General features: G+C 36.8%; 1 protein-coding gene across 9 annotated transcripts in view; it reads right to left on the bottom strand.

Moving 5' to 3' along the window:
- CCSER1 (coiled-coil serine rich protein 1) overlaps positions 1-27,688 on the bottom strand; it is a 621,761-nt gene that overhangs the window by 214,582 nt on the left and 379,491 nt on the right. For 6 of the 9 annotated variants that reach the window (XM_064416942.1, XM_064416939.1, XM_064416938.1 and 3 more), the window contains one exon: positions 11,969-12,046. In XM_064416942.1, coding sequence (XP_064273012.1) covers positions 11,969-12,046 — 78 coding nt within the window. Of the gene's footprint in view, positions 1-4,429; positions 4,741-7,473; positions 7,598-11,968; positions 12,047-27,688 lie in introns of those variants that run through there. The other 3 variants (XM_064416943.1, XM_064416944.1, XM_064416945.1) reach the window with 3 other exon arrangements.

Here is a 27,688-nt window from a genome sequence, read left to right as displayed (position 1 = left end):
TTACGGTCCCCATCACCTGTTTCATGCAGTCATGCTTTCCCCATTCTTTGCTGAAAATGTAATATGTCAGTGCAGGTGTTGGCACTTCTCTCCAAATATTCGACAGTATGCATGCACCATTACACAAAGTATCAAATACAAAACTACCACTTAATTTCATCATTAAACTTATCATTAACAGCACCACCAAGCTTTTCCTTGGTGTCTTCAGACAAATTAAATCCTCCCTGAAAGTAATGAAGCTGGTTCTGAATATAAAGTTGTAATATGGTGTCTAATTCATGCACTTTCAACTCCAGCATGATTTAATAGGTGCACACACAAAAATATATCTTCGCAACAGTTTTTTTTGTATCGCATTTGCTAGCAACCAAACAGAACTTTCTTTTCCTCTTATTGTTGGTATCCAGTAGATTCTACTTTCATTTTAATACTTTTTTGCACAATACAAAAGAAACATTACTACTTCCCAAATCTAATTTATAATCCTTTCCCTTCATGCTCCTTCTTGCTGTTTTATCATTAATGTTAATATTCTGTTGACTCTTAAGAAGTTTCTATTACTGAAAATGAATAAATGAATACTAAGAGAGCACTGTTTTGAAATGGAGGCCAAGTACACAGCCTGGATATAGTTCTCACTGCACTTCTATTGAGGAAGAAATAGCAACAGGTAAACAATAGAAGTTGACTTTCTGTTTCTTTAGTAAAATGTATTATATACTGGCTATATCCCCCTCAGTTTTAATACTTACCTAAAATTCTAGAGCATACTGAGCAGTTTAAACTAGTGAAGTGACCCAATAGCATAAACGTACCTAAAAACCACTGGTTAAACTGAGTAAACTCAGTTTCAGAAGATAAGCTACTGAGTAGATCTCCTATCTATTCAAAACGAATGAAATGTTCAGCTGTTTCACCACGCACACAGTACCTATGACCACAAAAAGTCTTAATGATCATGCTACAAAATATTGAAAATGCCTTTCATAAACATGGTAAGCTACAGGAATTCTTTATCGACCCAAATGCATATTGAGTTACAACAGAATAATTCCTATGCTGGTATTCACAATATTCTGTGTGTTTTCAGATTGAAATAACTTCAGAAGATTAAAACAAACAAAACCAAAAAGCACTACCTGATAAAAATAACTGCCTTCAATTCAAGCAGGACCTAACCTTTCTGTTTCTCTACAGTACCCTGGGTTTTTTGAGACTTGTCTGCCTTTGACTGCTCATGACTGTTAAAATCACTCTTGCTCCTTCTCAGCCTTTATCACAGAATATTTGCTCTAGGTGTAACATTTTTGCACCTTTGTTACTTTTAAGTCCACTCAGTCAACTTCTACTTTTCCCCCTCCTGTGCTGTACAAAACAGCCTTGCTCTAGCACATTCAGAAGTCCCTGGAGGAAAGCACAGAAAGCAAACTCAGGTTAGCTGGTACCACTTGAAAGGCATCAAATGGAGACAAACACCGTGTGCTGGTTAAAGTAACAAACCTCTGCATCTGTTAAATGCCAATGCTCAGAATGAGGACAAAGTATTTTGTCAATAGTGTTTTAGCATTCTGTCTCTGTTAACACGGTGTTACCATTCCTTGGAACAAGACACAGCCTTTGGATCAAGCTAATGACATGGGCATCATTTGTTTTTGCCTGTCTTACTCTGATATTTATAGAATACTTTATTTTTGAATATTTACAGGATAACTTACTTAAGCTCCAAAGGGCAGTTACCAAATGACCAGGTTATTATCACCATTTTTGCACCAGCTGTTCAGTTTTTTATAGCTACGTGGTGTAGCACCTTTTATAGGATTTACCTGGCAAGGTTTTGGTGCTGGGGAGGAGAGCAGGGGCAGCTTTGTCAGCAACAAGTTTGTATCTTACAGATACCAGTAACAAGCACTTTGTGAATGATCTTCCAATAACAAGCAGTCCAACTAATTACAGGCATTGCATGACACCAGAGGTTCCATGGCTACGAAGTAACTCACCATCAAAGGAAAGAAATCTTCGCAGTGTGGTAAAACCAGTCAAAAGGGTAACAGAGACATCACATGCACTTGGAATCAATGGTAACAGCAATGTGTACAACATGTTAGCAAACATCTAAGACAGATCCCAACTGGATTTCGGAGAGGAGAAAGAAATAAATGTTACTATTGGACTCCTACAAGCAGCTGTAATAGCAGATTTACTGCAATGCTCCCACAACTGACCAGAAGCCACTGACCTTCAGATCACAAAAGGCTGTGCAAGAGGGAGCAATAAAATACATCACAGAAAGAGACAGGTATGAAGAACAGTATACATTTTTAATTTTGGATTGTTAGAACTAGATGTGCTGTATCACTCTCTACTGCAATAATAATAATAAAAAAAATATTTCAGTAGACTGTTCAGACTTTAATTAAACTAGCATTAAGTTCTTGCCTATGCATACAAAGCATTGATTGTGTATTCTTGAAGACTGAATAGGACTTGGTTTTTTTCCAGATCATTCCAATGCTAGGTGAGCAAAATAACAAACTGAGTAATTTTTATTGGTTCATACGACTTTGTAAAGTTATAGAAAAAGTAAATCAACCAAAGAAATTACAAAAAAACCCAGGTATTGGAAGTTATGGGTAGTTTCATGGGAAAGTTAAAAACCCAACTCTTAAACACCAACCCAAAAGCCAAAGGCCTGGTTGAGTTTTGCACTGAAATGATGGTTGCTTGCAACATCTCGATGATGCAACAGAGACAGAAATAAACTAGCTCTTTGATTATTTTGAAGCATCCTTTCACTGACTTTGGAGGAACACGCAAAAAGCTTCTTTATTCAGAAAGGGAAACTTATTTCCTTCTCATTGGAATCCTGAAAACATGTTTTTAATTCCACTATTCTTCTTTCATTAACTTACACAATTTTTCATAACCTTCTCCATTATCTATATATATATTTCTTTAAGTGAAATAAAGATCTCTGTGCCAAAAAATCACAATGAAAAATGTTATCTCTATCCTCTTCCAAAGAGCAGTGTCTGACAAAGACTGAAAATATTATCATAATAAAGAGAGTGATAAAAGACAGAAGCAAGAGGGAGGCATTTCTATGCTCATCAATGATAACAAAAAGGATTTTTGTTTAAGGAAAAAAGGAAGAGTTTAACAGGCGAAGTTCAACAAGGAAGGTGAAGTTCAAAAGGATAATACGCACGTTTCCTTCTGTAGTTTCTTTAAATTATGTATTTGCTACTTAATTGCTTTTACAAGATAATTCCAACAAATACATTATGAACTATGCAATTATACACACAAAGAAATTCCAGGCAGCCTGACCAAAAGGGCAAGCGAGAATGCTGAAGGATGAGTGTTAGGATCAAAGAAAAGACAATGTGAGACTGAGAAACAGTAACATCATGTTAATTGGTACAGAATCAGCCAACATGATGCAACATCCCCTGTGAAGAAGGTTCACTCACTTTCAAGACTGTCATGAATATTTAGCTGAATGCTTTTGTTTTCAGTTCTGCTCCATTTAGGAATAACTGGTAAAATGTTATTTTTGAATGAATGCAGTATGTCCTCTGTTTGAAATTAAAGCTACAGGGTGATAAATGTTGCTCCAGTTGAGGAGCTCTTGGTATTACATACTATGAGGCCTGACTGAAATGGTGCAGCAAGATTCAAGCATTGTTTCTTGTTAGTAAGAAAATTTATTAGGAGAAAAGGGTAAAGAATACTGCTGGCACAGCCACCTTCTTATCTTACCTGGTAAGGCTGGGTGTAGGGCACATCCTGGTGAATCAAGTTCTTCTTGGATAAGGTCACACAGAAGCAACTGACAGCAGCAAATTTCACTGGTTTCTTCCTCAATAAAGCCCTAAACCTTCAACTGCCCTTCCCCACCCACCCCAACCCTCTGGACAACAGCCACGATCCACTCAAGCAGCACAGTCACACCCGGCAACACAATGTATACATTTCCCCCATTGATTGGTCTCTTAGCAATGTCTCTTAGAAGCCACAGGAAAATCAGATAGAAATTACAGTAAAGCTATGACTCTTAATACATTTAAAAATCAGTGTATGTTTTTAGAATCAGCTCTTCTGTTTCCTGGGATAAAGCTGGGTAAATTCTGGCCTTCTAAAAGCTTACCAAATATCCTACAGAAATTGTTCTTGAATCCCATGTAAGACTTATGTACATCATTATGAACATTTATCAGATAGACCACATACTGAAAGGTCCTGACCCTGTATTCAAGTCAGTGCAATAGTGTTACTTCTGGAAAAGGAAAAATACAGGTTTTAGAAAATAATGGATTCCTCAGGTTTCCAGGTCTTGAAGACAGTTTTTCAATCTCAAGAAACAAACATGACTGAAGGATTTTGTTACTCACAGTGAATCACCAATGGATGACTAAAGTGCACAAAATGGTAATAATAATTTTTATTTCAAATAATAACTTTGTCATAGCTTACTAATAATTTATTCATAGATACACTTAATAATGAAGATACTGCCAAAAAAATTATGTTTGACCATAATAATACAAATATTATCTTAAGTAGTAGAATTTTGCCAGCAATGGTAACTTGCAGCTCATTTCACATACAGCAGTATTTAATTATATCCGTAAGTGCAGAGCGTCCAGATGTTGCTTTTTAATTTAATAATGATGGAACCAATGAGATGCTGATAGGTTTGTAAACTAAGCCTTCAGAACATGGAGAGTTCCACAGGGCCTTTAAAAACAAACAAAACAAACATACAAAAAAAGAAAGAAAAGAAAAAAGAAATGAAATTAAATGAAATCTTAGTGATGCACGGTTTGATGGCAACACAAAGTAAATGAAGAACTACTGTTTCTGCTGTATGCAGTATTGCAGGCAGCACACAATAAAGCTTATTTCACACTAATGATTAACACAACAATGATGTAAGTGACAATGCAGAGAAAAACAGGAATATGACTGATCAGCTTGTGCATGACACCGTTCCAGTCAGAAAACCCTGTCAGTACAACAGATGCCCATGTTTTTACTGGAATAAGGTCACCAGACTGAACCATGCTAACAGAGGAAATCTACATGCATCATGCACACAACAGTAAAACATTTCCGCATTAAAATAAAACTGTAAGTAGATCAGTCTGTAATAAAAAGCAGCCACCCTAAGAGTACTAATGTAGCAAAACCCATACACATTGCTTATAACGCAGTGATTATCCATGCCTCATTTCTCAATTTTGTTTGTTCATCTTTTCTTCAAGGTGAAATCAAATTTTTCTCCTTTTTGAGAAAACATACACAATACCTATCGCAAAATTTTGCTATTTTTTAGAATAGTTGATTTTTATTGAGTGTATTTTACTAAATCCCCAGCTCATTCTTTCAAACAATATCCAAAAGGTTAGTGGTGCTATTTTTTGCCCATACAAATAAAACACTGCTAGTATTCAACATGATTCAGCAAAGTATAATCTGGTGGATAGCTTTTTTATTTCAATCAAATAAACCTATTCAAATATCCTTTGATATTTGTCAGTTTGTCAGTGTCCTTCTGCTTTCTATCCTTAACCTAACAGGTCACAGTGGATGTAGTAAGAACATACTATTAATTCTAGGGATATCTGCTCACTTAGTTCCTATTGAGAGTAGTCATAAACTACTTTCTTTATAATAGAAATAACGAAACTAGAACATACTGTAAATACACTACTGCAAATAAATTTTGCTAAATCATACTCACAAGTACAGAACAAAAATTCAAGTACGAAATGAGACAAAAATTCCAGACAGATAAATTTAAGTGAAAAAGCAAACTTCTGAAGTCTAAGGAGGAGACAGTGATGGAGCCAAAGCAGAAAAAGTGGCAAGAGCTCTGTCTGAACCCAACAAAACTTCTAGGATGAAAAATTAGGAATATCTAAACAGCTTCCTTTGCTTCTCCCCTTATTCCTCTCCCCCACCCCAAGTCATCTAAGCAAAATTAGTAAGTTCGGTCAATACTTGAAAGTACCTCATATTTGTTTGTACTTTCAAAGCAAGATAGCAGGAGTATAACTGCAGATACAAAGACAGAAGACTATGATGGAAAAACATAGAATAAATAGAATGCTTTGAAACTTAAAGGCAAGAAAAACACTGCACTGTTATTGAGAATTATATTACAGGAAAATAGTGGATTTTTAAAGATCCAGAAACTACTAGTACGATATTAATTTTGAGTCTGCGAGGAAGCTGAGTAATAATATCACCATCATATTACTACAAATATTTAAACAGCACAGAGCTTCTCTACACAAGCATCCAAATGCCCACTTACATGCAACAAATCAAAACTGAAGATCATTCACAGCAATTAAGCATCACTGCAGAAGGCAAATTTCATTGCTCCTTACTCCTGAAGATGGCAAAATTAAATGCAGAATACCCTGCTGATAATCAGCCACAGAATGAAAGCATCTTTTTCATATGGCACACCTCCATTTCTGTTCCAGAACCCATTTACTGCTGAAGTATCTGTGAAAACTCGTTATCACTTTTCATATAGCACCACAAACACCAAACCCTCAGCACGAGCATTTATCCTCTAGCGAATTTGGCACCAGTAACTTCAACTGGTTTTCCCTGTCATGAGCAGGTCAACAGTTCATTCCTGTCCATGATTTGGTGGTTAAATGTAATTGAGACACCAAGCATGTAGAGGTTTGATGGCGAAGTAATGTGCTTCATAAGGACTGGTGGAAGACAATCATTAAATCCAAAATAAGTATCTTTTTAGTTTGATATCATCAAAGTTTGATAATTTGCACACAAAACACACCCCAAAAAACAGATTTTGAAATGATATTTTGAAGTTGTATAGTAAAAAATGGAAATTGGACATGAGAAGGAAAGAAAATGAATGCTAAAGGAAGTTGTATGAAAGGATATAGCATATCAAGAAGAACTTGGTTATCCAGATATTAATAGGTACACAGACATACAATCAAAGCAAATACTGAAATAGTTAATGGCTCATTTGATTTCTAAAAAACTTTTTTGAAAGTAATTTTGCATTAGGAAAAGATATATTATGCACAAGTTTTATTATTTCCCTGTATACATGAGACTACAAACTCAGGGACTAAATAAAAACATGGAGAAAAATAACCTAGGAGTAAAATACAACAGCAGATGGACATCAGTCTCCAAGGGAAGGAGCAGAGGCAGAAGTAGGATGTATTTTCCAGTTTAGGTGGCAAAACACAACTCACTTCAGGCTGCAACAAGCTACACAGATACTTAGGGCAGGAAAATATTTAGATAAGACTGGAAAGTTCAGGAATTTCAACTACTTCAGTATTCCCTGCCTTCCTGAAGGAGAGGTCACAATGCAAGGCAGTCCCCTTACAGGGTCCATAACCCATGCAGCCTGGCTGGCTGCTGGGGAGGAGCAGCAGCACAGCAGGAAGGAGCAGGTAGAGCACCCACCTCAATGTCTTCCACTTCTTCCCAATCAACCCCAGAGGCTCTGCAGAAGGCAGTGCCCAGGTTTTGAGAGGTTAAGGGAGGCATGCTGTCCAAGGTAATGCACAGCAAGCTGCAAAACAAATACCTTAAAATATGTATCAGTATGGATTTCAATATTGAATGATGGCACAGGTGATAAAAGTCAATGCCTTCTTATCTGTCCCACAGTACTGTTGTAAACACAGTGCTGATGATCACCAAAGAAAGGTAATTTTTGTCTGTAGCTGTGCAAACCAAACTGCAGCAGATTGATAGTGGCAGTACACAAGTTTTTTGTCTGAGACATCAGAAGCATCATACAAAATGTAAGTACCACTATGCTGGAAAGAATGCTCATTAAATGGAGAATGAGTGTAGGACCAGTCCAAAGTCTGTTTACATCAGCTTCAATCTCAGTATGAAAAACAAAGAACAAACAGAATAGCAGTTCTCAGATATGAAACCTGTAACATCAGAAGGCAAACACAGAAAAGGCATTGCAGAAATCATGTCAGCTCTTAAGAATTTCTACTTTGTGGAGAATAAAATTAAGTACAAACTCTTTTAATCCAAAGGCTGAAAAAGATTGACAAATTGGGGCCGAGTTGTACTTCCCTTGGTGACAGAAATAAGAATTGTCCTGTGATTGTTTGATTCTCTTTTGAGACACAATTTAATGAAAGCTAATCAGCAGTGGCTCATGCTGCAGAGTGCTTGTGTGATGTCTGCATGATACTTTGGACTTCCTATTTTGCTGGCAGCCATTATTACATTTGTATCCCTTAACATGATCTTGCAATGAGTCCCAGTGCTAGCTGACTGCATCTATTCCTCTTGCGGTCCATTTTAGCAACCTGATCAACATGAAAGAAATTCTTCCTTGATCTCTCAATAAAAGAAAACTTTGCAAGCACAGGAAGGTGAAGGAGGTTAAACTGGCATTGATTATTGAAGACACATTAATAATTTATTATTTAGCGGCTTTGACATCAATCTGTTGCGCACATGGCTCATTCTGCAAGACTCCCAACATGTTTTAAATGATTCTAAGTAAAGATATTGTAAAACAATGTTGAATAAATGTATTATTTATTAATACATTTATTCTATTAGTCTTATAAGATGAGGATTCCTTGACATGCTGCACTAGAAAACAACTAGCCTTTATAGAAACCCTGAGTGTCCCCCAATGTCTTCCCTGGAATAGATTCAATAGTCATGTTGATATTTTACTTTCAATTTCCTCAAGTAGCAACGTTGTCATGTTATTCACTTAAGGACACTGTAGCATTTCTCATAATGGAAGACCCTCTTTTGTCATTATCAGAAATTACTTTAAACTTTATGTTTTAATTCTGTGATTAAGTTTTGCATTAGACTGTTTTAATACAGAAAAGACATTAAGCAGTTTGCTTTGCAGTTCAAACAGTTCTTTATGAAAAACATTATCTTTACTGCTATAGACTTTATCTTCTACTTGCTTACTTAAACAGTACTCTAAAGTAACTTCCACTGAAAAATCTCCATGTGCTGTATTGGGAAAAAATCAGAGCTCTATCAGAAATATTATCCAACAATTCAAAGTTATTGCAGGATATTGCATTATGCAAACTTTACTGATCACCTTGACAGTCAAATTTTGACTGTAATTATGTTATAGCCACTAAAATAAAATATATTTTAACAACTTCCATTCTGGTAACTGCTCACGCACTTACCCAAAACACTCATTCAATACTGTTTATACTTTTTCAGAGCAGGCCACAAAAACAAGAACATTTTCTCTCTGTGAAACACTTCATTTCCTCCTTCTTAAACCACTCCTTCCTAAATATAGACTCGCCTCCAGCTTTTTTTATTACTGTACACCCTACGGACAAAAGGATTAATTCCTCATCTAAGCCAAAGTCAGAGCTTCCATTTACTTTTAATGACACATCTAAATGAACTCCAAGGCTAAAGAACTGCCTCAACTACTGGATGATGTCTAGAAGTAAAAAAAAAAAAAAAAAAAAAAGAAATGAAGCAGTGCTCTATTTTGGGGACTAACCTGTCTCAGTTTTCTCAACTGTAAAACAGGTATCTCAAGATTACACAGTGGAACAAAAGAATATATGAGAATATAAACCAAACCACTCATAGAGATATTGTTTTAAGCACTTCTGAATTATTACACTGTGTAGTGTATATCAATATTTGTACTACATTAATGAAATAATGCTATGCAAATTCCTGATAGCACTTTTATACAACTACTATTACCTCCTAAATTTGAATTAAGGAAAAATAAAAATGTAAGGACATTTCTGTTGCTGTTGTTTGGTTTTTTAAATTAAAGCAGCAAATTTGTAATGATGAAATGAAGTTAAATTTTCTGCTCACCTCTTAAATCGGATCTGAAGTATTAAATGTATACTATTTTCAAAATGTGTAACTAATGGGGTGAAAAATACATCTTGTATTCTCTGATCTGTTTTGTATTTTTCTATTTAATCTAATTTCATATTAGCACAATATTCTTGTAGTTTTACACACTTACTGACATCCTGAATAAAATGATGTACAGATACTACTAGCAACAGTTACAACTTGTTCTTTAAAATCTCACGCAAAAGCAAAGAATGTAATTGTCACTTGGATTCAACAGAAACACAGCTGACCTAATCATTAATAGCTATCCTTTACAGAAAATCTGTACAATCTGATAAATAAAAGAGCAAGAAGTTTAAACAGTATTACAAAAAGTGCTAACACTATTTATTTGCACTCCTCACTGAGTCCACCTCATTGTGATCATAGCAGGCTTGTGCTACTCCTGTAAATTCATTCAATTTTCTCTGCTATCAATCCCTTGCAACTGAATTTTCACAAGGACTCTGTACCACATAAGTACAGGTGAAGCATTGTTCCATAGAAAAACTTTCAACATTTCCTTTTATTCCTGCATTGCAACAGACTTTATGAGATAATACATTATTGAAACTTGACAGCGTAGGAATTTTATCAGGGAAGGCTGAAAAATATGTTCCACTAATTGAAGAGAATGATGCTAAAGAAAAGGATTTGTTTAACTTATTGTTGTTGTTATAACATTTAACACTCAAATGTCAGCCAGAAAATGGAACCTGTTTGGGAGAGGAGGTTCTAATGTTATTTTTTACTTCTCAGCAAACTCCAAGGGAACGCAGACTGGAAAAAAAGATATAATCTGCTAACAGCATGAATCCCTGCAGCATAAGTACCACATATCTGATGTGGGAGAAAACAACCAAAAGCATAAATCACATCTGCTTGAAAAACACCAGACAAACAACATAATCTAAAAATAAATAAAACAAAACCAAAAATCCCCCAAACTTTACCTATTTCCTGATCCCATTTACAGTGGAAGAATTTTATTTGATATCTAACGCATAAGAAAGTATTGTAAAGGATAACTGGTCACATAAGAAGTGGATATCATACTGCAATACAGAAAAATGTTTTTAAATATTGTTGAATATTCTCGATCTTTCAATAGCAACATATACACACCTCAGAGTTTCAGTAAATTCCACCAGACATGACTTCACAGACACAGTAGAATATAAGGGTTCACGTTTGGTAACTCACAAAAAAGAAGTTAGTGCAGATAAAACTTTTCATATTAAAGCATGAAATTTTGATGTTTCTATTCACAGAAGACAGAACTCTAATGCTCCACTGACAAAGAACTAAAAGGAAAATTTCAAAGCCTGCTTTATAACCAGAGGTCTTTCCATAAACCTGAATCAGCTTGTAGATCTATAGCAATGCACAACCACAGCACTACTTTGCAGAAGAGTTTTTTTAGAATTATTGTTAGACTTTGCACAAGTCCCAGAATGGAACTGTGCTAAATGTTCCACAAAGATTATTCAAGAGGCTGATGTGAGAATCTCTTACATGTATTCAAGCAATGCCACACAGACAGAATGTTTCCAGTTAGAAGAACTGGGGAAATAATATTTCTACAGTTAAGGAATCTTCATTGACTGTGTTCTTGCATGAGGATTCATATTATCAATATACATTCTAGGAGAAATTCTGGCAGATGCTCTTTAGGAAACAGAATTTTAACATCACTTGGCAAAACTGTACTTATCCCATTACCTTTTAAATTTCAAATCTTGTTTAGACAGCATATGACAATTCTAAACATAATAACCTCATTAACTGTCAGTAAGTGTGCAAATAAATACTGAAAAAAATTACCAAGGACTAATACATACCATCCACATTCATTTATGCAAATTCTCAGCTCTTCATAAAGCCTAAAATTAACAGGGCATTGGTGTGCTGGCAGGCAGTTGTAATTATCTTCTCATGTTTCTGAAGGTACTTTAGAATCACCAAATCCATGCATGGACACAACAAAAGCAGAGGCAAACCAGCCGACAGAAGTCTGAACATCCACAAACATGATAAGAAAAAAATACTGTTTGATAGAGCTACTTACATCATGGCCTGCAAGTTCCGTCTGCGTGGATTTATCTGCTTGGGAAGCAAGAGCCTTCTGAAAGCACTGAGCCTTTTCCTGTAAAACAAAATAACATTGCACAGGTGAGTCATGTTTTTTCTCACTGGGCTTTGCAGCTGCAAACATCCAAATAAATTCAAAACTCATGCATGGAGTGCTGGTAAGAAATAGATTTATTATGGTGCTATTCACACTGGGAGGTTAATTTCCTTCCTATTATATGCTTTTATAAATTTATCTTTCTCTTAAACAGAGGGTGGACTCAGACAGTCCAACTCTGTGGTACAGCAGGGCCCACAAGAAGGATAGCACTGAGGCAGACAAGTACGAAGGGACTCCAGCAAATATCAGCACCACTCCTAGAGCAAAGAAAAAATTTACTTTTTTAAAACATTAAGGAAAATGCAAACTTGCAGATGCCAAGCCTGGGATGACTTCTGCTCTCCCCGACAGAAACATGTTAGCAAATCCTAAGCATTTCTAGGGAATTGCCTTGGTTTCTGCTTTTCCCATCCTTGTCTCTCTGTACCTCAAACACTTTTGGAAGTGTGGCATGGAATCTCTGAACAGGCTTGAGCAAAGATATCTGGCTGCTTTGACACAAAAAAGCTTGGATTCTGATACTTCATTTGAAACTGCTCACTAAGCTTGCTGATCCTCATCAAGCCCTTGAGCATACTATTTTAGTTTCCAGAAGATATTTGATAAAACAACTCTAAATATGTAGGGTAAGGCAGGAAAAGGCACACAGGAGGGGAAGGAGAATGCAAAGTTCTTTACTGCATTGATTTATGTTTTCCTGCTTACTGATTCAGTTTAATTTTTCAGCTGTATCTGTAAAAAATGCTTACCTTGAACTCAAATTTCTCAAGATATACAAAATACAATTGAATGCTACTGACAGGAATGTATTACAATAAAACAGAATTTGTTGAAAAGGAATTTCAAGTTAATTGACTCTCAAGTTCTCATATTATTTGATTCAAGGCACAGTATGTACGTCCCTACATTGAATAAACAGCAGAAAGTAGTCAATCCCTCAGTAATCCTTATCTCCAGTATTTAATCCCTTTAAATAAGGGTTAAAAAACAGAATTCAGACTGATCTCTTCACTTGTACAAAACACCTGACCCCAAATTTGCTGATGTAACAACCAAGTTAAAACTGAATTCATAGAAAAGGAAATCCTAGTTCACACAGAAATGGTTTGTCCTCTGGAGGTTTGAATTCACTAGTCCACTACCCAGCCCACTTTTACATGTTTAAAAACCAGGCATTATGATATATCTACTATCTTATTTTACCACATTTTACTGCTCAGAAGCTCCATGAATTTTCAATTTACAAATACAGATACTGGGTGTTCAAGTAACATAGCAATTGGGGCAATACCATCATTAAACCGCGTATCTGAAATGTAGCATTTCTGTTCTTTCTGTATGGATTCACAAATACATATTTTGAAAAAGCGGAGAAAAAATAAACCATAATAAATCCATATATTCATTAAGGCAACAAATTAACTGGGAAAGCTAGAAAGGCTGAAATAAGAAATATTCTTTCCTTTCCTGGAGCTGCTCCTTTAACTATATGCAGCGACATCCATTTTTAACATATCCAATTTCTGACTCCACATTAACATGGTAACATTTTTTATTTACGTTTAGTGAGCTAAAATGGGAAAAACTGAAACTTTCTAGATGTCCAGGTACTGGAAAAGAAAGTTGGAAACTAAAAGCCTCTTCTTTCTTCTCAAGTACAGCAAAACAGAAGATGAAAGATCTTTACAAGCCAGGCAGCATGCTTTAACATGGATTCAGAACAAAGGAGTTACCTGGGCATCTATTCACACAACAGCCTTCCACCACCCTGACAACATTACTCCTAAGGATGATTACTATTATTAGGTAACATTTTAAAGCAATTTTTAAAGTTTTTTCAAGGCCTGAAACTTCCTTGAGACCTTCTTGCCATTTTATAAAAGACAAAAATTGTCCTTATTTTAGAGGCTTCCTAGTGAATCAGAATAATTATTGACTTTTTCCATAGATGACTCAGTCCTGCATTATGCACTTTCTCTGTGCATCTGAGAGGAGTCAACTCCCCCTTCTCTAAGATACTACATAGTAAAAAGACTGGAAATAGATCTTCCCTTATGCTTTTTCTTTACAGGGTAAACAAAATAGGTACCTTTGGCTTTCTAAAAGCTAAGACGGGACCAAGCAATTTATTTGAAAAATATTTTTAGGATCAGCCAAAGTACTTCTAGGTGACTTTTTTTTTTTAAGTGAGAGCATTAATGAGCATATTTTCTTACCATTCTGTGTGTTGTTATTGCTTCTTATTAAAATAAACAGCACAAAAGTACATTTGCAGGTGACACGGATATGAGCATGGAAAACTCTTATTACCTGGGTTCATCCTAATTAGAGAAAAGGCAGGAAGAGCTGATGGCTGTTTTAACACCAACATTGCCAGGCACATTTATTGCACCCATCTCTGAAGTACCTGTGTGTGTGTATCAGTGTGTGTTTTGAGGGGAGAGAGAAAAAAACTACATGGAAGGACATTTTCTCAATCATTACAGTTGCTTCAATTATTGAGATTGCTGACTGTGGTATTTCAACAACTACAGTGAAAAGCATTAGACCACAACCAATAAAGATCTGTTTCTATCTATTTTTTTCACATGGGAATAAGTTCACACATAGTTTATATCTCAAACTAGCTCTGGTACAAGTGTCATGGTTGGAATACTTACTATTTTAGTACCATGTTTGTAATAAGTCACCAGAAGGTGCTGAAATAGGAAGACAACAGATAGCAGCTGATAACTGATGCAAGTAAAAACATTACAAATAAAACAGAAAAGTGAAATGTAAGATAAAAAAGTAAGAAATGTAAGACAAAGAAAACAACTTAAGTCTTCCCCACTGAAAGGCAGATAGGAAAAAAGTAGTTATTTAGATTTAGGGAGTTAGTAAGGGTTGATATTGATAAAACCTGAAACATGAAACTGGTTTTCTAAAACATTCCTTCTCTGAACAGGAGAGTATCAAAACAATTTTCACAGCTTTGACTGAGAACATGTTGAAGTTATTTTTTGTGACTGTTTTCTTATTCTATTCCCTACCAGTGACAGCATGGTGACCACTTGTGGTGCTTTGTTTAATTGCAAATTCCAAAGAGAAAATGCTTATTATTTCAAATTACCTCAAATGGTCACATTAAATCAAGGAGCAAAACTTACTGCTCCAGCTATTTGAAAGGAAAACTCTACTGTCCAGCAGACCTGTGTTTTCATCTTCATGGATTATATTTTGTGTAGTAGATAGCATATTAAATATTTTTTCTAATGGCTGTTTCACCTTTCTTGTTACTTAGTTTAAATACAAAATATATTAAATTAACTTTTTACCTCTGTCTGCTATAGTCTGTACAGATTATTATAAGACTTTATGAAAATAAAAGTGGTGTTTTAATGTTCTGTCTCAGCATACATACAGAACAGCCTCCAACAGCCACTAACACTGCAGTCAGATTTACAACTTAGATGTGATTATTTCCCTTAACTCAGGCATTAACCCCACTGAGAATAACAACTTATGTTCACCACAGAACTGGGGAGAAAAAGCTGTTCTTCAGAAGACTTATAAAAATGCAAAGTCTTTTAATTCTGATGTGCTTTGGGATTAAACTTAATCAACAGCAGCAGTTAGGCAGAGAGCAAAGGGATAACAAGTAGAAAAAAACCTGCTTTCCACCATCTATTCTACCTAATTTACAGACTATAATGAGCTACAGAATTGACTTTATGACAGCTATTTCCATAGAAATTGAGTCCCTATTGGTTTGAGTCTCAGTTTGGGAAGAAAACATATGATATCCAGCATAGCTCCAGCCATCAGCTGCGGTACAGCTGAGTCACATCACACTCGAAAACACTTTGTAAAGCCCAGCAAAAAGCCCAGCTGTCTCTTGAGCACAGCATGAGAAAACAGCTACAACTTGGTTCAGCTATCCACACATAAATGTACTATGAACTGAGGTGCTAAATAGCCACAACACATTTAGAAGCATTACTCTGGAACGACAGTGACAAACAGGTGTGACCATCCCCAAGGGGACTATCCCATTGATCATGAGAAAAACATGAGAAACTTGGTGGGAATGCATCCAAGTAAGCACAAATGCAGGTTTCACTGAGGGTTACAGTGCTGTCAAATCACTGTAAACAACAAACTCCTAAACTACACAGAATTTCAAAGAACATTCTGTTGCTTTCACATAGGAGTCTTACACAAACCAAAATAGTTTTTCAGTTTTTACATTATGAGGCTTTTGTAAAACACAAGGCAAATTTCAATGGTAAATATGGCATCTGCAATCAAAGACATCACACCTTTTGCTTTGATTTCAATCAGATCATGATATCCAGGTATGGATAAAGAAGGGCTAAGACAAGCCTGTCTCCAAGCAGTTTGCAATACTTCAATAATTAGTTACTGCCAACTCTGAACACATCTACTGAAAAAAAGACAGTTTCTAAAAATGCAATCGCTCCATAATAGGTCTTTGAAGATCAACAATATTTAGCAAGGTTTGAAATCTCTGACAGAGTTATAAATCCTGCTGACGACATGCCAGCTAACCCTACAGTACTGCAAAGGTGTTTACTAGATCGTAACCAGAGAGGATTATTACCATTTTAACTTTTGAAAGCCTTATAATCCCAAGTATTGCCTTAAACTTTTCATCACCAAGTTCTGCAATATAAAAATTCTTCTCTTTTGTTGAGTGCTGCATGACCTTACAAATAAAAGATGACTCCAAACTTTGAGAGCCCAGTCTATCTAATCAGAAAGAGAAAACACACAAAAAGTGAATCTCCTAGCCTACTGAGCTGACAAATATTAGAGACAGGAAAAGAGTCTTTAAAATAGTCTGTTCTGACTCATTTATTTGACTGGAAGGTGCTGTACTGTAAAATTTGCCACTAGTATTCATGTATGTGCTGCAAAATTAAAAATAAATGTTTACAGGAATGCAAGATAATCTCAGAATTTCAGAACAAGGATTTTCCCAATATACCTGAGTTTTTAAATTATTTTTCAAAAGCATCCTGGGAAGATGCTTTAAAACATAGCATTAAACAGTGGGAGGTATTAAACAGTGGGAGGTATCTGTTTATTCCATGTGAAAAAAAAACTCCATTTCATTTCTTGGATTAGGAGAGTTTCTTGACAATAGATGTATTTTGATTAATTACTTCTGTTCTATCTGTTGCATCAACAGAATGCTAAATTATTATTAGCATTTATGATTTATATTTTAAAGCAATACCCGTATATTGTTTGTCTCTATCACTCAGTCATTCAGTAAATCTGAACAGCAAGTTATCATTTCCTTATGGCTCCCATGGCTACTTTTAGATATACACCTACGTAAACATGGCACTAAAAAATAGAGGAACTTTTTCTCCCGATCACATCTCCAAAAAAAAAAAAAAAATCACAAATCACATACTCACATATGGCCCAGAGATGGCCATGCGTGCTTTGAATAATGCAATGCAATAAAAAACTTATATGGTCACACTCTGTGAATAATATGGCCATAAGGAATGATGCCAATCTTAACACCCTAACAACAAAAACAAAAAACCAAGACCTGAGAAAGTTATTGGAAGGAAAGGAAACACAAGCAGCTGTGCAGTCATAACCCTTCAAAAGACTGACATATCAAGTACAGGAGTTCATGTAGAAATTATCTCTACAAATAGTCTTGAACCTTTAATAAGCATTGTTGTTAGTTTTAATTTGTGTTGTGGTTGCACCCAGATGTCCAAGAAGATATTACTGAGTCTTATAGTAGCTCATCTAAAAGAGAAGAGTATCTCCTTCAACCCGTATATCCTTGGGTTATCACTGCTGCACCGACTGCTAGGACCACCTAGACAAATAAAATCTTGTCCCAAAATATAAAACACCCAACAGACCAAATGAGGAGACGGTATTACCCCAGTTTGATAACTCAGAAATTATGATACTGGGACACTAAGCCTTACACAGCAGCAAACACAAAAAAAAACCTACATAAGCATTATTGACTTAATCATCCCACAAATATTTGAAGAAGAATAGTAAGCGATTTATTTTTAAAGGTCATGTGAAGCCACATGAAGAGTTAGAGAGTGCTGCAAAAATATGTAGCCCAAATCTTGTGTCCTGGAAAAGCAGACTTCCTCACACCATTAAATTCAACACACTCACTTTTAGGCTAGGAATTTTTGGGGTCAGTTACCTTCTCAGAGCCCACAGCAGAGGAGTATTCAGTACAACACTGAATTGGAAGATTACTGCAAAGGAGAGTTGAGCTACACATTAGGGTTCAAAGATTCAACTTGCACACCACTGATTCTCAGTGCTTTTACACAGCATTTTTATTTAAATGGACATCACAGATTGGCAGCGAAATTCTCTTCAATTAGTGTTCTCATTTACTTAACTGAACAGTATTAAACAGCCCCTCTTAACATATGAAACAACTTACCAGTTTTATACACACCAGTTTTTGCCCTTTCATGTCTAAAGTACCCTATCATCAAAAATAAGCAAAATCCATTTAAATCCATTTAAGTTCTGCTTTCCATATATTTACTAGCTCAAAATGGAGATGAGACAAAGTCTGTAATTAAATTGCTTGCAAACTCATGTTCAGGTTTTTCACAAATAGCTGCAACTTCAAAAATTTTACTCTTTGAACAAGGATATAAAAATATTTATTTCAAGTATTTGTCTCATGGGGGTTGCACATTACATTTCTCATGGTCTAGCATGAACTAAGAACCTAGATAGGAAAATATGGATTAGATAGATTTTTTCCCTGCCCTTTTGCTTTCACTGAAATATACTGCAAAAACATCACCTCTAGGTGATATGTTCATGATTCAGCTGGCAGAGTTATGCTGACACATATACACAAAGCCAACATGTAAATGGACACAAACCTACTAAATTTAGTTACGAAAGGAAGCACTGTTTATAACTTCGGGGTTTTTTTCTTCCTTTATACCTTTTCAGAACAACCACATTTATCACTTTTATGGTGTACACGACTTTAAATGCAGCCAGGATCTGCATGGGTACACAAACAGAATTTCAGTCTGTCCAAAACATCTGTTTTGAAAAGGTTGGAGTTATTTTTTTGTAACTTCTTTCATGGTTTTTTTGGTGACTATCACTATTCATCAAAATAAAAACTCTCTGCTTAAACAAGTATACTGCAACATAACAGCATTATCAAAATCCTGTAGCATTACTAACAGATGATTCTGCAAAACATTTAATATAAGGCTTTACTTGGGGAAGCTGTTTTATTAACTTTTGAAATTGTCAAAGGCATTAGTTAACTTTTTATGTTTTTCTTCCCTACCTACCATGTGAAACATTAACATCCTTCTGGTCTCTAAGAGGAGATATTTGCATACATTGCCTATCAAATATTCCAAATATTTCAGTTGGTTTGAGGTTTCCTTTGCCTCTGTGCATAGAGGGACATTGGTGGGATGCGATTCATGTCAGTGACAGTCACTTGATGCAGAGATTTAACACAACACACATTAGACAGAGTGCAAGAATCATTAAATTATCACAGTCCAAATTGCAACTGTTGTTTATTGAAGGCTTCTGGCATTAATTAAACCTTACACAGCTAAGTATTTAACATAATTTTACAGATTGCTGTCCTGAGAAATGAGATTCACAATTGTGGCATTAGGAGCATACAGCACAAAGGCAATGAGAGGGTCATTTTTGAGTTCTCCCAGCAGCAACTGCATGAGGAAGGCAGATTTTGGTCATCTGTTGGTCAAATGAATAGAGAAAAATAATCACATAAATCAAATAATTGCTGCCACCATGTCAATCAACAAATCCCTGGACCAATCTCTGTGCTAAATAGGGCTGCAGTTTTATTCACTGATATCAACAACATATAATCCCTGCATCTCTGTCAATATACCCAGCAATATTGAAAACAACCCACAGCTGCCACTCTGAGCTGTTGTCCCTATGAATTTATGTCAATCACTCAATAAATTTTGGCAGGTGTTTTGGACAGAACCATAACTCTGGGTTTAGCATCGCTAAAACAGAACAACTCTTTGACTTGCTTTTGTCCTGCAGTGGTGTATAGCCCATTAAATGTACACATTCAAATCCACACACTGGAAGTGATCATGCTGTCTGTGTTTCTAATTAATTTTTTACAGTGGTCAACTCTATCTGGTACAAGCAATAGAGTGAGTTTCATGAAAATCACTGTCTGGATGGATGAGAAGGGCCTCAGCTGGCCAGGGGCTTCAGCAGGAGCTTCAATCTGGAAGTCAGTCCACAGATAACAGCAGAGAGCTGCACAGCACCTTCTGCCCAGGTAACACTGTGGAGCCATGAAGGGTTTGTAGGGATTTTATGGGAAAGTGAGGCAAAGAGAATTATAGGGAAACAGAAAGCTTCAATAAAGGACTAAGGAGACACACGCAGGATTTAGCAGTAGAGCTCAGGAAAAGGCTTCAGTCACTACACCAGGCACTCACACTGCGAAGACTTTTTCCCGGGCAATTAACTGCTTAAGCAAGGACCAAAAGGCACTTTCACCCTTTGTGAACCTTCTCTCATGGGAAGTCACAGCATGGTTTTTGCCAGTAATTGACACTGGAATGTTATTAAAGTAGATAGCTTTTTACTGTGAGTTCAGGTTCATCATTCATGCCCTCCATTTTTACCCAGTCACCTCAACTGAGACACTGAAAATTAAGTATGAAACACATCATATTCAATTCACTAAGACAAAACCAACACACTTTAATATGCATTATCAGGTATTCCAAATAGTATTTCAAGGCCCACAAGTAATTTTCAGCGCCTCTGTACTACTTTGTCTAAGCAGAAGAGCTGTGACCAGACAACAGAATTTTCTTTCACTTTTACAACACCCAAGCAATCCAGAAAACAGGAGCATATCAATCTCCTCTTCCTTCAGACATGTCTTTAATTAATTCAGAAACTTCCCCAATGATGGGATTTTGACTTTGTGAGAGCTGTGAGACTGTCACAAATTCTACAGCAAATAATTTTGCTGCCAGGACTCAGTCAAGCATTTTAGCAACAACATTTTGACTTCAACTGGTGAAACTAACAAAATACGTAGCAAAGTATTTTCGTTATCATATAAAAATTGGAGCTTTCCAAGCCTCTGGAAATGATAATAACAGGTATAATACTGTAAAAGGTAAGTAACCATTACATTGAGGTTTTTGCTATGATGACTATGCAAAAAGACAACTGTTGCACAAAGAATTGAAATAGGATTCCTCTTACTATTTCCAGAAGAATTACAGGATCTTCAGGAAAGAGTACTGAAAAAAGATCTGGCATTTTTTTCTTCCTTTTTAAAATATAATTTCTCATTGTTTAAGCAAATGGTGACTAAACCTTGATTTCCCAGTGACATATTTCATAAGCAAAACACGTTGCTATGGTCCCCAGATTGCTGCTGCAATCAAACCAAAAAGGATGACTTATAATCATGACCATAAAGCAGCTGTCACATAAAACTGCTCAAAGATGTGAAATCACAACTGAAACTATGATATAGTAATAAAACCACGAGAATTACATTATATAAGTCCAAAGACACACCCTGAAACTTCTTATAGTGTTTTTCAGACAAAAGAGGAATAAATTCTCATTTTGCCTCAGAAAATAAGAAATGAGAAAGAGATGAAGGTGAATCTACAGCACTTGAAAAACATTAATAGCCAGTTTATACTGTAACATGAATTCACTCTACGAAATAAACCATCTTTATTCTCTCATAATCAGCCTGTTGCTACACTATTGTTGATAACAATTTTTCTGCTAAAATTTTACAAGTGTTTTTTAATGCAGTCCCAGTGCTGTCTAAGCTCATTGTGTGTACCTATTATGAAAAATGGATTTGTTTGCAAATGCTGCTCTTAGATAAGCCAGTGTTGCCTAGGAAGATGCCTCATTTCTCAACACACACAGAAGAGAGATGAATCCTGTCGGTTGGCCAAAGACCAGGGACTCCCTCGGATATCCAAGTGTAAACCAAAAAGGACAGCTTTGAAACAGAAGCACTTTCAAACTAGACAGGTTGAAAGATGCAATGAATGGCTGCAGTAGAAGATGGAGCTATAAAACTACAAACACGGTCCAGTTGCATTGCACCAGTGAACAGCAGAAATCCTTTGGGGGTTAATAAATAAACAGGTAAAAAGCAGTTCAGGAGATCCCTTGAGCTGCAAACTGATGGACTGGGAGAGCATTGAAGAAAATAGTGAATTTCTTCAAATGCCAGCTTTTCTGAAAGCAGCTGCTTGTGGCTACCACTGGAGACAGACAGCTGAAGGGCTGGATAAACCCTTGCACTAACCCAGTACAGATTTCCTTATTTCATATTCCAAAGACTAACCCAAATTACTCTGTTCTGTAAGACTGCAATATCAGACTCCCAAGAACCCAGCTCATAATGTTTCAATGGACAAGAAAATTGGTTTCCTCTGCTTTTCAAATAGTCATTCTCTGTTTCTTAACAACTAAAAGATACTTTGTGTAGACACAATCAAACCCACCCTTTAATCTAAAAGAAATCCAGACAAACTATTTTAACATGTAACTCTTCGGGAACCATATGGCAGCTCTCTCTCAATTTTCAAAATTTCAAGCTGAATTAAAGTTATCAAACACGCTAAAGAAACAGGTATTTTACTAACACAGAAGTGAATAGAGACTCTAAAAGACCCTCAAACTCTGCATCCAAAAGCTAGTGGCAAAAGCATTTACCTGAGGGACCTTGGGGGTTGTAGCCTGTGCCTCTACACCATGCCATTGCTATTTGGTACAAATTTGTTTTACTCAGAAACTTTCTGCACTGTTCTAAGATATCTGTGGAGTTAGGAATTAAATATCACCTACAATCATTAAGTGCAAGCTATGTAAAAAGTTAATCCCATTTTTGTTCACTGATAATTTAACAAAGTCAAAAAAGGTAAAAATCTTGATTTTGCTCTGTTCCTTAAATAGGTTTCGCAGAACCCAAATTAGACTACATCCTTCTGGGTTGAGGGGTTTTTCTATCCAATTATACAATCCCATTTGTTTCCAGATTTTCTGGTATTGAAACTCAAACTGGTTTAACAGACCAACAACTTAGAACATCACTGAACTCTCAAAGTCAGTTGTATATGAATAAACTGGTTCAGATTGCTGCCTATTGGGTAATCACTGAAGGTTTGACATTTTTGTGTCTTCAGCATTTATAGCACATTATTCCATTCATGACAACCAAGAGTCTCATTCCTCTGAATACGACTCATTTACAGAAGGCTGTCACATGTCTATTTCCAAACTGCATAAAAAGTGAAATACAAAAGCAGACAATAAAGCAGAATTACTTGAGCAAACATCATTTATAAAGTACAGATATGGTAGATGTAACTTGTCTTCTGTGGAAAATTAGCCGAGTTTTTCATGAGTTTCACAGAATTTCTCAAGTAGATTGTCTTAAGCTTTCAGGTCCTTCTAGCTATTTGTTTTAGAAATGCTGCAGAAAAAAAAATGGACTTGTTATTTACAAGCACCACTCTATATCAAGAATGGAAAGCTTGAAAAGTGATGCAGTGTTCAATATTCTCAAGAAGAGATGTTCAGTTTATTCTGTTTCCACTGGGTTTTCCAGCACTTACAGAGACAGTATTTGCTTTCCTGTCAGAACATGCATACAAGCAGAAGTAAAGAAAGCAACTATTTTTTTTAAGTGCCCAAATTGCACCCGACCTGTGAAAGATCTAATTATTTTTGGCAGCCTAAGTCTCCAATTCTACCACAGTCACTATGGTAGACATTATAAATAGGTGAATTTTCCTTTTTTTCTGTTCTTCTGACTGTATTTCATTCTTATCCTAGCCTTAGCTTGTTTTCCTGAGGTACTCCAGAGATCTTCCATGACAGTTGATCCTATATATTTAGCTCAGCCCCATTCATATGCCTAAGTTTTACTTGCTGGAATTAGTGCCATTAGTTGTTTATTTTGTTTATTTACTGGTCCTGTTGGAGGCCACTACACAGGCTCACAACTAGAAGGAAACCACACTAGACAGAGATATAATCAAAGAACTTACACAAAACACACGGAATGGGCAACACAAATAATTTTTTTGGCCAGTGGGTATAAAAACTGGGGTTATAAGAGAACTTCAGACCATCTTTAGTCCTACAGCTGGTCTCTCATCAGCTCAGGTGGTATTATTCAGGCTTAGCTTCCTTAGGCAGGTGTAATTTGTATGGTCTTGACACTACTAGAGACCAAATAACATATTTTAATCCACTGATAAAAAAAGGGAAAATGAAAAAAAAAAAAGCAACATAGCTCATACCCCGCCCCCCAGCTGCACATGCAGCTTCCTCATTATCAGCAATCAGGATAGTTAAGAATTGGACTCAAATGCTACAAAACCAAAATTCTGACACAAAATTATCAATTCTATTCATCTGAGTTGAATTCCTCTTTTTTTCATATGCACTAGATTTGAGATAACCATCTCTTGTATTCCTTGCTTTCCACTCATGTTATGTCCTTGGAGACCTGTTCCTTCCCTACTTTGTAACTTTTCCTGGTCCTTTCTTTCCTTGCTACAAAATGGCTGATAACCTTTGTTCTTTTTCTGCCCCTGAGACACTTGGCTCTTCTCTTTAGACTTCAGTCTCTGATACATGCGACACTGAAATCCAAAGTCTCTCCTCACTGCAATAACTTCAGCTCAAGGGCAGCCATAAGAGTTGGCTTCTGAAGTGCCAGGGTTGCCATCTTTTTTTAAGTTCTTTCTGATTAAGTAAAGGTGTTGCAGAGGGGACAAAAAATGAGCTCACTTCACTGCAGAAGTTATCTCTGAAATGATACTTTCATGGCATTAGAACATCCTGAGGCATAACAATTGAAACACAGCATCTTTGTTATTCTCTTTACATTTTTTTCTTTCTTTTTCCCAGCAAGGAGAGCACCTGTTTTCTCCATCACAGCAGAATTTACAAACTGAATATATTTGCTTTATATTATGTCCTAAATGTGGCTCTACACTAAGAACTCTTCAGAGGGCAGGATGATGTCCCTCACTTTCTGCTTCCTCCTCCAACCACTGCCTCACATGGTATCTTTTTGTTCCTCCATCTGTCCAAGCTCCAGGAAAGTTACCCTGCAATCAGAAGTGGAGCTACAGCTGACTCTGCAGCTGGGACTCCACAGTGTCACCCTGAGTGCAGGACCTCCCAGTGACACTAATGGCAGAGCAGCACAGCCTCTACCACACTGCATGGTGCCAGTCTTCACCATATCTTCCTACATCTTACCCACTTCCAGAACTCCTCTGCCTTCAGCCAAGCAGCCTGCACAGCTCAGATTTTATAGAAACAATTGAGCCAGCCTGGACATTAAATAGGTCAATATGGAGGGCACAATCAATGCCCCCTTGCCAAGTTCTCAGAAGAGAAACTAAGACCACCCTTGTCATTTATTTGCTGTTCCCAGAGCTGGCACATTGATCATACTGGGCTTCATCACACACAGGTGAGACACAGGTTTTAATGAAATGGAATCTTTTATAGATCTTGTCCTAGAAGCTGACTGATGTGGATTCCTTAGCTTATCATGGCAGGAAGAAACAGCCCTGTGCTGTATGCTGACCTTACATGGCTCATAGTGGAAAAAGAATACATTTTTTATAAACTTTCACTAAATATATATTTATGCACTGATGTCAAAGTCAGTGAAGAAGGAGAGGAGGTGCTCCAGACCCAGAGCAGAGATTCCCCTGCAAACTGAGGTAAAGCTCATAGTGAAGAAGCTGTGCCCCTGCAGCCCATGGAGGTTCTCAGTGGAGATCCACCTGCAGCCTGTGAAAACCTCCATGATGGAGCAGGTGGATGACCAAAGGAGTCTCTTATTCTGTCTGAAGCCTGTGCTTGGAAGAGACTCGTAGCAGGATCTGTGGCCCCACAGAGAGAGAAGACCACACTAGAGCAGGTCTGCTGGCAGGACCTGTGGCTGACCCCATGGAGCACTGACCCTGGATCAGAGTCTGTTCCTGAAAGACTGGACCCCATGGAAGGGATCCATGCTGGAACACTTTGTGAAGAGCTGCAGCTTGTGGGAAGGACCCACAATGAAAACATTGGCAGAGGACTGTCCCCTGTGGGAGGGACCCGATGCTGGAGCACAGCAAGAGAGTGAGGAAACTTCCTCTTGATGAGGAAGGAGCTGCAGAGACAGTGTGTAATGAACTGAGCACAACCGCATTCCCTGTCCCCCTGCAATGCTGTCATGGGGGACTAGAGTGAATGCAGAGCAAAGTTAAGCCTGGGAAGAAGGGAGGGGTGAGTAAAAGTCTTTTTTAAAGTCTTGATTTTATTTGTCTTTATCTCAATTTATTTGGCAATAAATTAAACTGACATCAAGTCAAGTCTGTTTGTGTCAGTAATGGGTGTGTGACCTCTCCCTGTCCTTACCTCATCCCATGGAGCCTTTAATTCCACTTTCTCTCCCGTCCAGCTGAGGAGGGGAAGTGATGGACCAGCTTTGGTGGGCACCTGGCACCCAGCCCACCACACTTGGTTAACTGTGAGCCCACAGAGATGTGCCTCCAGACAAGTGGGAATGAAATTTTGCACGTACCAGCAGCACAGAAGTGTATTGCTGCACTGGGCCTTTAATGCTGGAGGGCAAAATGATGGAAAACTTTGTTTCAGTGTCCAAAAGAAATGTTACAGATTCTATTTATGCATCTCATAAATACAACAGTATTACAACAGTCTGAACTACTAAAGTGATACCTGGTAGAGTGTAAGTAGCTGCTTTGCACTCCAGAAAAAAACAAAGGTTTTGAATTTAACTTAACACACAATTTTAGCAATTCATTCTCAGGCAGGAAAAAAAAAAGAAAAAGGCTCCAAATCACATTGCCTTTGATGCCACCCTTCCAGGGAAATCTTTAAATTGGACATAATGAGAGATCCAAGGTCAAAAGGGAAAGGATATGTGATGTACCATACCTCTCTCCAAGATACCCTTTCCTCTTCTATTTTCATTCATTTTGCAGTTCAGAAAGGTAGTCACCAGAAATTCAATGTTCTATATCAATGATTCTCACCAAATTGCCTTGCAGTACAGGTCACACAGTTCATATACTCCCCTCTGTTCTGTCTGTTCATGTGTTTCAGCTGACTGCTTTAGACAGGTGGTTTCTTTATCCATCTCTGAATTTCTGTTCCCTGCAGTTACTGAGTGGTAGTCTCAGGATGCTACTCTGAAAGAACAGTAATTCTGATTTCCCCAAGTGTACTGTGTCATTACAATCTGTCAGGTTAGCATATCCAGTTTATCACTTCATTCCCCATCTAAAAAAGAAGCACCAAAATAATGTATACCCTTTAGACTTCTTTTGCAAAAGTAAACAATGAGCACATCATCATGCTTTAGTCACAACCACAATGACAGAATACTTCAGTGAAATATCAAACTAAACACCTTTGTGGAAAATCTGGAGAAAAACAAGAAGATCCTCCTGCATACTTGAGCAAATATTATTATTTATACAATTCAGAATGTCACAAAATTAGCTC

This window comes from Passer domesticus, chromosome 4 (assembly GCF_036417665.1).
Source record: "Passer domesticus isolate bPasDom1 chromosome 4, bPasDom1.hap1, whole genome shotgun sequence".
Classification (NCBI taxonomy): domain Eukaryota; kingdom Metazoa; phylum Chordata; class Aves; order Passeriformes; family Passeridae; genus Passer; species Passer domesticus.
This window is presented reverse-complemented; position numbering and strand designations above follow the sequence as displayed.